The sequence below is a fragment of the Anguilla anguilla genome, chromosome 11 (genome assembly GCF_013347855.1).
Source record: "Anguilla anguilla isolate fAngAng1 chromosome 11, fAngAng1.pri, whole genome shotgun sequence".
In the NCBI taxonomy this organism is placed as follows: domain Eukaryota; kingdom Metazoa; phylum Chordata; class Actinopteri; order Anguilliformes; family Anguillidae; genus Anguilla; species Anguilla anguilla.
Window position 1 is genome coordinate 33,197,326 of NC_049211.1, and position 12,205 is coordinate 33,209,530.

At 45.3% G+C, this 12,205-nt stretch overlaps 1 protein-coding gene across 3 annotated transcripts in view; it reads left to right on the forward strand.

Annotated features, from left to right (window-relative positions):
* LOC118207294 (V-set and transmembrane domain-containing protein 2-like protein) overlaps positions 1–11,289 on the forward strand; it is a 44,521-nt gene extending 33,232 nt beyond the window's left edge. For all 3 annotated transcript variants that reach the window (XM_035380718.1, XM_035380719.1, XM_035380720.1), the window contains 2 exons: positions 1,222–1,266; positions 10,015–11,289. In XM_035380718.1, coding sequence (XP_035236609.1) covers positions 1,222–1,266; positions 10,015–10,338 — 369 coding nt within the window. In that variant the 3' untranslated portion in view covers positions 10,339–11,289. The remainder of the gene's footprint in view (positions 1–1,221; positions 1,267–10,014) is intronic.
* The last annotated feature ends 916 nt before the right edge of the window (positions 11,290–12,205 follow it).

Consider the following 12,205-nt stretch of genomic DNA (forward strand, 5'->3'; position numbering starts at 1 on the left):
TCCCTCTGTCTCTCAAGCGCTTTGAGCGAAAATACTAATGACAAAAAACTTCCTCTGGCAGAAGCTATCATTCACAGAATTGCAGTGCTGTTATAGTAAAGATACAGTAAATGTGATGAAAGAATGTTGTTGTGTTGACGCGAAGACTGACAATCCTATTGGTGCCAAGCAACTGATTGCACAGGAATTAGCATCAGGCTATGATATAGTCCAAGTCTAAACATTGAGGGAGTCATTGCTTTGCTGTACAAATACAGTAGTCTACTTGACAGCACCTTGCCGACATCACACTAAAAGCCCGTGTAGGTTATGTCTACTGATGGCGGAGAGTGGAACTGTTATGAGTTAGGGAAGCACTCACCCGAGGGGAGATTTGAACCCGGGCCGCTCGCTGCGAAGACGAATGCATTACCTGTCAGCTAAAGGTGAAGTCGCCCAGGAGGGAAACGTCATTATTTTGAACCGGAGGGTTGCGTCGCCAGAGAGTGTTGTCATGGTATCTTCCCTTCACTGCATCTCACTAGCGAACTAGACGAGCTACATCCGCTACAGAAGCACAGATCTTCTATGTGCTAACCAGATGGTTATCTCTATTGTCTTAACATTGAACATTTCTGTCCTGCTGCCATCTTTAATCTCGGGGTCCTGATTTGTTGGTTTGTTATGCATATACATGGGGAAGGAGCATGGTCAAAGACTCTACAATGTCAGAGCAACACAGGCAACACTGCAACAGCCTGTCACCTATGTTAACCACGGATACTATTATAGACCAATCAGATGGTTGTCTTAACATTCAAAGCACTGTTTCCCTTCTCTTGATGATGCGTCTTATGAAAATTACAATCCAGTGTCAGTGGTCATTTGAATCAATGGGAAATCCTTTTACTAACCAGTGCCTCCTGTCATTAAGAACAGAAGATGGAGGTGAACTATCTGGTTAGTGTGCAGTAATATCTGTGCCGTAACCTTCATTATTAAAGACGTAGACAAGACAGAAGGAATTTCAGGGGCTGGCCATCTGGTTTGTACATTGAACATACCATGTGAATGTGCGGTAGGGAAGGACCGTGCCCTTAAATGTCCGTTACGCTAGCACCAGGGTCTGGATGTGAGCTGGAATCAGATAATCAGGGAGAGTTCTAGTTTTTCAGCTAACTTAATGTTGCTTAATCATGTGACGTTAATTTTTTTTATAATGAATTTTCTTTCTCTGTACAGGTTGTTCCCCAGGAGGATTTGGCAAAGGATGCAACCAAAATAAGTGTGAGTTTTCTTTTTAATGTCGAAATTCAGTTCATGCGGTCCCAGTCAGTTTTTTGGCCCTGGACTGTGGTATTTTGAAAGTGCCGAGTTTGACTCTCTGTTCCCACTGGGTCCTAAAGCAAGGGTGGTCAGTTCTATCCCTGGAGGGCCAAGTGTCTGCATGCTTGTATTTCAATCGATTACCCTGACTCAGTTAGCTAATTAGCAGCACTGTACAACAGTGCAGGTTCATTCCCGCATTAAGTCACAGTAAAATGCTTCATATAAAGACACAATATAGCTGTCACTCATGAGTTCATAAATACATTTAGCTAGTGTCAAAGTAAATCTAGAAACAGATTACATTTCAGGCATTTAGCAGTCGCTCTTATCCAGACCAACTTACACAACTTTTGAATAGCATTTAAACTGCATCCATTTATACAGCTGGATATATACTGAAGCAATGCAGGTTAAGTACCTTGCTCAAGGGCACAACGGTGGTGTCCTACCCAGGAATCGAACCTGTGGCCTTTAGGTTACCTGACCCGACTTATCCATTATACTACACTGCCGCAGATATGACCCTCCATGCCCATCCTCGTCCTAAAGCCTTCACAAAGCATGAATAATGCCTCCATAAAAAAACCCAGCCCAGATTTCATGCTTCATGAAGGACATCATAGCAATGAAATTCCCTCCCGCCCCTCAATGGCCTGCACGCGTTCCCCCGTTTTGTTGTAGCGTCTAATAAAATGCATTTGCAAAATGGATAACGTCCCCGTGGCCTGACCAGATTTAAAAGTCCTTATTTGCCTCTGCCGAAGTGTACTTTACCGTGCGCTTGTGCTGCCGCGCGCTGTGGTAACCATGACGAGGCACTCGCCTCTCTGTCACGTGAGGAGACGCGAATGCGCTAATGCGGCGGGTGCTTTATGGCGCTTTTTTTTCCTCCCCCGTTCGGCGCCTGGCAGGATGCAGGTAATTATTTGTTAACAGTGAAAGCGCTTGTTAGAACGGCCCTCTTAAGCATGCACGGAGCGTGCGCCTGCTCTCTCCCGCCGCCGCCGCCGCCGAAGACCGCGGCGGTCCTCATCCGTCTCTCTCCGCCGGTCGTAGCGTAATTAGCGGCCCGCGGAGCGCGGCGAGGGGGGAGCAGCGGCAGCCGTCACTTAGACGGCGAGGCGGCGCGACGTTCGGGACTCTGTCTTCAGCGCGGCTTTGCACTCTGAACTTTGAACTTTGCCCTGGAGTGGAAATTGCTGCATAATCACTGCAGCCTTATTGTGATTGACCGTCCCGCCTGCAAATGTGGACATCCCAATGCAACCTGCTTGTTTTCCTGCTTGATTTTTTTTCTGCCCAATTTGGAATGGCCTGTAGCATTTGTAGCCCCGCCCCATTGATGCGGTGTGGGCGGTGTGTTTGGGAGCGCACATATAAGAACACACAAGCCCTTCCACGAACAAGAACATCCTGCGAATCTCTACTGCTCTTCTCTTTGCTCCACATTCACTGCATTTAAATCTGCTGCCGATGCAAGGAAACTGCAGATCTATAGATTAACCAGAGGACTCACTCATGACTGATGAGACAGGGACAAACCTCCTTCTCCATTCAGTTCAATTCAATTAAATTCAATTCAAAGTTATTTGTATAGTACTTTTTGGAGGAAGCCAAAGAGGTGTAATGCTTGTTCTTTAATATAAAAATAAACTTTATTATAGTACTACAAACATGATTTTTCATACATATCCTTCATCAGATGAAATACAATTGCAGAATGCAGGGATTGTATACACAGAATTCAGCTTTATGTCTGTGACACAGGCTTCCATCTTTGACAGTTGAACAACTTCAGGCTTGACCTATAAATACATTGGAGTATTGGCTACATTGCAGCTGAAATTAATGCCATGTTTGTGGATAAATTGTCCTAGGGGAAGCATATATATATATATATATATATATATATATATATATATAGGTAATACCAGAGATCCAGCACAGATCCATATGGTGCTCCATATCTAACCCTAGATTGATTAGAGGATTTAGTGTTAATGTCCACAAATCGATGTCGGTCTGAAAGGTATGATCTGAACCAGTAGTGAGCTTGTCCGTGCAGGCCTCAAAGGTTTTTAGACCTATCCGGAAGAAGAATGAGGTGATCGGAAGTGTCAACAGCTGCACTTAAATCTAAGAGCACAATTATGAAAATATAGGCCCTGTCAAAGGAGAGGAGTAGGCCATTGAGTATTTTGATGACAGCAATTTCGGTGCTGTGATAAGGTCTAAAACCAAAGCTTAAAGCCTTCCGAGATATTGCCGGAGTGCACAAATGAACAAAGTTGTTTGAGGCAGACTTTGGTACCTTAGAAAGGAACAGAAGGTTTGAGATTGGCCTGTAGTTAGACAAATCATTTGCATCCAGTTTTGGCTTGTCAAGGAGGGGCTTAATGACTGCTACTTTAAGAGTTTGAGTTATGCGTCCTGGTGCTAAAGTGACGTTGATGAATTAATATTGGTGTGCCAATCATTCACAACAACTCCTTCAATAACGTTGTAGGAATATGGTCTAGTAGACACATAGTGGATTTACATGAGTTGACTACAGTCTTAATCTCCATGGAATCAATTGGAACAAAGGAGTCTAAGTAAGCTGTCAGTCTTCCAGAAGAACAACAACAACCTTCTGTTCAGGGAATGGGAGAACTGGCCTTATCAGAGGGGCAGTAGAAGAACTCTGAATCTTGTCCCTGATTGTGATCATTTTGCCATTAAAGAAATTTCTAAGATCATTACTGCTAAATGTTACCGGAAGACATGGATCAACTAATGCATGATTTTTTTGTCAGTTTGACAAGTGTTAAACAGATACCTGGGATTGCCTAATAAGGCAGATAATTATGAAGAGTGTGCCAAGGAGAAAGCATGCTTATAAATAAAAAGGCTTTCTTCCTAGGCACGGAGGAATACTTCTAATAGAAGAACGCCATTTATGTTCAAGCGGGTGTGAGGCATGAGCACGGTCATTATAAGGTGTTAACTTCTTCAGACGGACTTTCTGCTTCTTAAGGGGTCTGACAGGTTCTGCAAAGTATTTCATCTGTGTTGTCATCACCTAATCAACTAAGCCATTACTTGAGCTTGAGTATGCCGTGAAGCTGGGGCCGAGAGGGTCCCCACATTGCACAAGGCATTTTGTCAATTAAAGCATTTGCACTGTTGGAGGAAAATGGACTACTGAAGAAGTACATGGAATCTACTATCGCCAGACAGACCTGTGATAATTTGAAAGTAATAAAATAGTGGTCTGACAAGACATGATTATAGGGCATGACTACTATATTTCCTATTTCCTATTTCAGAGTCATAGTATTAAGACTAGGGATGGTACTTTTCCATTATTGCTCAAATAGAGCGATCGTCCAATGTTCTGGATTCCAAATCGATTGCTGGCATGGGGAGGAGTATACTTTTTGGAATGCATATTGGCCGGGTTGTATTGTCACAACAAATTTGATCTGGGCTGTAAACATGATCAGGGTGACGTAATGACATTATAAAACAGCCGTTATAGACCCTTGTGACGTATGTATAGTTCTGTAACAGCGTCCGTTGCTATGCCGACGCTTCCTGCTTGCTACAAACTGTGGAGATAACGATTCTAAGACAACCCAGTAATTTCTCTGGTTGAACAGGTTATTTCCCAGCCTGAAATACAATCGTATTAGTAAACTGCTACCCACGCCATCTAAATTGAAAGTAGTTGGATTTAATCCCTGGATATGAATTAAATGTTTTTAACAGAAGAAATAATCATATCCATGGAAATAGCTATACAAAAAGGCAAAATAAATGTTGTGGTCGCGACCGCCATCGTGGACATCAGAAGAAAATGTCATTGACAAAACATAGGCTTTCTTTGCAGTGGCTTGGGCTGGAAACTAGCCGTAAGAGCGGAATAAGCACCCCGAAGTGAAGCACAAAACTGCCTACTTGATCGTAGATAAGATTGCTGTGAGTAAAAATCCACTGCGTGGTTCAGGCTCGGGCGGCTTATGCGCTATCATAAGGATAAATGGATGGGCTGCTTTTTTTTGTCAGTATGTGCAAAGCTAAGAACTCAGCTGTTCTGATGAATTCAATTTGAAGTCAGATTTCAAGGTAGCCCAGTTCAGAATTATATATAGCAACAACTGCACCACCACGACCTGTCATACGGGGAACGTATTGACTTAAGCAGGAGAGTGGAGTCAAGCCATGTTACAGTATTGACTTGGTAATCAGTAATTCCTTGCCAAGAATTGCCTTTTGTGTCAGTGATTTTATATTAATTAACCCAATCTTGAACTCCATTTGGTCGAATACATTACTTGTACATTTACAGTGTCTGATTGTTTATTTATTTTTTTCTGTGTTAAAACAAAATGCCCCCTAATGGGTTTCTTTAAAAATGATCATTTAAGGGGCTGCTGTGTAGCTCACTCTGTAAAAGTGAGCGCCACAATCTTAAATCCAACCAGTGCCTACTGTGACCGGCAGCCCCACAGGAGTGAAGCACAATTGGCTTTTTCGGCTTTTTCCGGATACTGGGGGGGGGGTGGGGATACAGTCAGTAGGGATATATAGCAGTGTTCATTGGTGGAGCAACTCCTGCTGCGCACCCTGGCGCCCATGGCTATCTCTCTGCGCACGCATATGATTGGGCCTCCTCCTCCCCCGCCCTGCGTGTGCGTGGCTTGCGGCTGCGGTGTGAAAAGAAGCAGGTGGCAGGTAGGCGCGTGGCGTGGAGAAGAACCACAGATCGCCTTCACGCTCCCGAGCTGGCAGCAGGGGAGAACGCGCTTACGTGCGTACTGTTGTTCGCAAATTGGGCATTCCAAATTGGGGTACTTTTGTTTTTTAAAAGTATAAATTATAAGTTTGGGGTATTGACAGTCTCAGTGGGATAGGACCTGGGCAACAGTTCTAGGGAACTGGCAGAGATATTGTGTGTGACAGTAGGTCTGATGCCTGGCCTTGGCTGTGGTTAGTCAGGGATTTGAATTCATAAGCCCATAGGCCAAATTACTAGAGATAAGAGAGGCATCCACTCATGTGGGGTGAACACCATCTTTTTTCTAAAGGCCTCCCCCCAAACAGTATGCCAATTATCTATGTAGCCCGCCTTATTAGTGGGGCACCACCCCGATGACCAATGATTTAGTGACATCAGCCTGCTGGAAATTTTGTCTCGCTGAGAAGAGATGGGGCCTGAAAGAATAACTAAACCATTTTTTCTTCTTCACACATCAATTTAAAATTATTTTTGGTGATCGCTGATGGCTTCTGATTGCATCATTAGCGCCGATGTGAGTAACAATTTTAGAGAATTTACACTTAGTTTTTAAGCCAGCACTTGTCGATGAAAAAATAGTCCTTCTCAACGGCCAATTACACGCTGCCGTAAGGGGATGCCGGGCCCAGTGAGCAACAGCGTTGTGAGAGTTCAATGCCAGACCATGGAGCGCATCGCGATATGCACGAGAGCCTGCAGGGGGCGTATCATAGTGCAGCAGGTTTCATGTCAAAGGTGGAGAAGTCAGAACCAATGGATGAAATTCGGTGAGTGCCTGCTGTCAGATCTGAGGTCTGTGTAGAATCCACAATCTCCATCTGACTCTGAAGAATACTCATTTCATAAGGTTTTATGTAATTGGTGGCTGAATTGATTTTTATTTATTTATTTATTTTTGGAATGGCAGTGGGTGCCTTGAAAATGAGCCTTTTGGGGAATGACTGAGTCAGACACTGCCTAGAGCAGCTAGCACCGAGCACTAAGCACAGAGTACCCAGTACAGTGCACCAAGCACAGAGTACCCAGTACAAAGCATTCAACACAGGCCAAATCCATCCCTAATAAGGCAGATTTATGAGCACTTTACAGATGTACCCAGACTCTACTAACAAGCTTTTCTATTCTCATAGCAGCCAGTACGCGGTGTCTGTTAACAGAGGGGTAGGCTGATCCACATTAGGAGGGAAAAGACAAACAGTGCAGCAAAGCGTTTATTAGAGGGGATCGGGCTTCTGGGCTGAGTTTGGCGGTTGGCCTGATGAATTCTGTCTGTACCGCAGCCGATGGAGCGACAGCGTCCGGCGCCAAACACCCCCAACTCCCCCCCCCCTCACCCCCACCCCCCCAGCACACCTGCGTGGGTGGAGAGCGATCCGGGGAGGGGACGGGGGCGGTCTCCAGCTGCTCGCGCGCGGCGGAGCGGCGTTCCAGCACTCTCGCAGCGTCTGCTTTCAGAGGAAAATATCGCTTCCCAGCTCCCGGGCGACAGCGAGCCCACTTAACTCCGCTCTTTGATTGGCTCTGCCTCCGAGGATCTCTCGCCAGGAAAACCGACAGGTCTCCAACATTTCGCATTTGCTCCGCACCACCTTTTTTAGGCGCGGATTTCCAACCCCGCGTCCGTGACGGAGCTGCAGGCGGTCCCCAGCAAAATGAGGAAAAAATAAACTTGTTTTTTTCTGTTTTTAATATTGAAGTCAAATCCATAGCAGGGATTAGTTCCCCGGGCAACTATAGGGCAAGTGGTTTTTTTTCCAGTTTGTTTTTAAGCTCACTCTTGAAAGTGTATATGGTAATGAGCTACATGCCACCTGCAATATGTTGCATTTTGGCCTTTCAGTGGGCTTCACAACACACATTGGGATTAAGCTAGCACCTTTAGTTTGGCTTTGTGTGACAATCCTGGCTGTAAGGATGAACTCTTTGAAATCTTCAACATTTAGCAGGCTAGGTGCCTGGCTAGAGTACTGATCTGTTCAAAGGAAATAACAATCATAATTTTTCAGATATTCTAATTCAGCGTTTTCCACAAGGACCAGCTACCACCCAGTCAATTACACTTTTCCAGCCAGCTGCTTACTCTAACGCTAGCCAATGATGACCACCGATGCTTCATCACTTTCATTGCAACGGGCACGATGGTGGACTGAGGCTGCAGCCTGGATATGGAGGTATTTTTGTAGCAGTCACAACTAGTAAATGTTCTCATGAATCTGTAAGTGGGGTTTCACAAATATGCAAACAGCTTCACAAATCTGTAAATTGGGTTGCATAAATATGTAAATTGAGTTTCACAAATATGTAAATGTTTCACAAATATTTAGAATGGATTCGCAAATTTGTAATATGCGATTCGCAAATATGTAGAATGAATTCAGAACGGGTTCACAGATATGTAAAATGCGAGCCTGGGAAATCGCGGACGGCTTGGCGGCTGTGTGTCACCCGGCTGTGCGCGGGCGCCCTGCTCCTCAGGCAGATGGAGGCGGGCAGATTTATCGACCGCGTAATCGTGACGGGGGTCATTTGCAGCGGCTGCCTTCAAGGCTCTGAGAAAGGGTAGCGAGAAGTGGGGGGGGGGGCGGGGGAGAAAGAAATGTTAAAAATCTACGGGGCCAGGCGAACGCTTTCAGACACCTTCGGCTTCAGCGGAAACTTCCGGCAGCTGAAGGTCCCTGGGCACTGTCCTCACTTTCAAGGACCTTTTCTGGAAACTGAATGAAGAATAAAAAAGCAGGAATAGCAGAATGTATTCTTCTGCTGGTGTGTGTGTGTGTGTATGTGCGTATATGTATGTATGCTTGTGTGTGTTTCTGTGCGTGTCTGTGATTGGACGTGTATATCTGTGTGTTTGTGTGTTCGGGTGTGTGCGTGTGTCTCTGTCTGTGTGGGTGTGCGTATGTTTCTGTGTTTGTGTGCTTGGGCATGTATTTGTGTGTGTGTGTGCGTGTGTGTACATATGTGTGTGTGTGTGCACATGTGGGTGTGTGCATGTGTGGGTGTGTGTGTGGGGAACAGAAGCAAGCCTCCCTCAGTCTCTGGGGATCAGGACACATGGTGTTATTGGCTATAAACTGCAGTACAGGAATAAAGCACACAGGACAGATGCTCTCCCCACGGGACAATCCTGCTGCAAATGAGGAAATCGGGCCCAGCCCTGTCAGACAGGACCCTGCCAACAACATCCCCCCTGTATGGACGCAAAACAGTGATCATTACAAAGTATATGTGTGACGAAATTAGGAATATTCAAAGCTACCCAGGTAAAGATTTTTTTTTGTGGTCATATATGGTTGGCCTGACTGTTGTGCACCAGTATAGTCCATTAATTTACACTCTGGGGTGAAATGCATGAGGATATACTACCACTTCTATCACACTTTACATGGGAGAGAGATCCTGCTGGGCCTCCACTGTCTTCTTCCTCTCCATCTACTTCCTCATCCTCTGGTTGTACCCTAAAGCAGAAGCATGTTACTCTTACCCCTCACTGTAAAACCAAGGGGAACTTACTCACCGCATACTTCTGTACAACCTGATTGGTCTGTCCGGTACCTAATTGTGTGTTTATATTTCAGATGAAAGAACTATTAGTCACCCTTTCCAACCCCAAATGTTCTAAACTAAATGTTCAAATCTCCATTTGCTGGAACAATTTGCTTCTCCTCGGATGCGCCACTGTGATGCAGTGCAGTTTAAATGCAGGTTTAAATACAGGTTAATCCCTGATTCACTGTGATGTGGTTCAGTTTAAACACAGATTCAGTCCCTTGTTCACTGAGGGTGGTTCAGTTTAAATGTTCAGTTTAATCCCTGGTTCACTGTAATGGAGTTCAGTTTAAACGTGGGTTTAATCCCTGGTTCACTGAGGGTGGTTCAGTTTAAATGCGGGTTTAATCCTGAGTGCGGTTCCTCTTTTGTCGCAGGTGGTGAAGGTGGCGGGGAGCAACATCTCTCACAAGCTGCGGCTGTCCAACGTGAAGCCGTCGGACGAGGGCACTTACGAATGCCGCGTCATCGACTTCAGCGACAGCAAGGCCCGCCACCACCGGGTCCACGCCTTCCTGCGGGTGGAGCCGGAGCAGAACTCCGCCCCCCGCCACCCAGGTGCCGCCCCCCACCCCCAGGACAACCAGGCTGATCACCCCAAGCACCCCTCCTCCGCTCACAACCACCACAAAGGGGGGAGGGAACTGAAGAAGCGGTCTGCAGACCCCCCCAATGACTGCACTGACAGCTGTGTGCTGTAGATCACTTCCTGCATAAGCCCCTCCCCCCCCATCCTTTCTTCCCCAGACCCTGCCCCTCCTCCCAACAGCCCTAGAAGGTAGTGATGGAAGAGTGGGTCATCGCAAGTGCCACAAAATGGGAGGAGCTGTCACATGCTATCAGTGACTCCCAGGTGCAAGCCAATCAGTGTTTTGATGTGGAGAGCGGTGTTTTTTATCGGTTCGTTATTTGTCGGTGATTGATGGCACGTGGTAAGTCTCCCCATTCTGAGGTTCTCGCGGTGACTCGCTCCTCCAGTGCTGCAAGAGAGCCAGGGCCCTGTGTATTATTGTATACAAAAAAGAAGAAGAAGAAGAAAAAAAAAAACAGGTTTGCATGTGAAATATGTTTATTAGAATGACATTTATTCTTGGGAGAGGCAGGCCAAAGTGAAATATTCTTTTATCCAGTTCTGTTTTTTGAGGAAATTTCAGTTGTCTCTGTAGTCCATTTTAATTTTCAAACTGCTCAGCTAGGCGGACAGAACAGCTGTATTCCAAGATTAGCTCAGTATCAGTATCTTTTGCTACTCAGAATCAACCTTCTCATCTTTTGATTTAGTAAATGTCTCTATCACCAGTGTGAAGCCCGACGGAAGCAAAACGCTAAAAACAATTCTGCACAGTACGTTTAAAAAAAGGGTGTCCATGTCTGTGGAGAAGTTGCTTTCAAGTGCCACCTTTTTTTATCAGTCCTGGACCCAAAACAATCGTATGTGACAAAAAGCAACTGTAAATTAATGTTTTATGCTTTGGATAGAAACTTCTTTGAGCTTTGTGACAGGTAAATTTGAAGGATCAGTTTCCGTTCATATATTTTTGCTTTGTTTTGTAAGAGATCAAGGTAAAAAAAAGTTGTACATTTTTAAACTTCTAGGATGTTGGTCTCGACATAAATGTATGCTTTTATCACATTAAATGAACCGTACATGATCGCGATCTCATCATTTAACTTGTTTTCATGTTGTCTTCCAGGGCCTGAAAAGTCCAAGGAGTGCTTTCAATGGTCTGAACCAAGGTTGTAATAATGCAATTTAATTATTTGGAGAACTACAATGTCAATCTGCCTGGCTCAGCAAAGCAGTTCATTTGTTCATTTGTGCGAAGCAGTTAAAAATCGTACTCTATTTAAAGGCTGGCATCATGGCCCAAAACAGCACAGCACGAGGGTCTGTTGAATTACACGCTGTATTTGAGTATGCTAATGACTGGCGTAGTCGCTAGGCAACCCGCGGTGTCTTGGGTATCCTAGTAACATCCCGTTTTTTGATTGGAACGCCAAAAAATCGGACGCTCCCCCCCGTTTCCGCCACAATCGCAGTCTCTCTCATCGCGGTCCACAAGCAAATCATTTCTTCGGTACGGACACCCCTGGAACTGTGATGCCACTAGAGCTCGTAAAACTTTTTTTTATTGTAAATATAAAGCCACGAAATAAAATGCTGCCGTTAAGATTAAAGTGATGTTTCGAATAATGCTCTCGGCTCGCTTGAACACTGGCCTCAGTCTATCTTTAAGCTTCATTTAAAGGTCCCAGTAAAGAACAGAATCGAACACCACTGAAAGCACATTCCGTGCTGGGGCCTGCAGATGGTGGCCAGCTTTCTGTTCAAACCCAGTCATTGTGCGTTATCAGATCAATTAAGCAGTCAAACATCAATTGAGCCGCTTTTCCACCCCGTGGTACCGGCTCAACTCGACTCTACTGGACTCTACTGACTTACTTTATTTGGTGCCAGGTACTTTGTTTTCCACTGAAGATTGTACCCCCCTCAATGTAGCTGGGCGTCATAGCAACGCCGCATGAAACTGCCGTGACGTCACCTTCAACGCGACACACACACAGGAA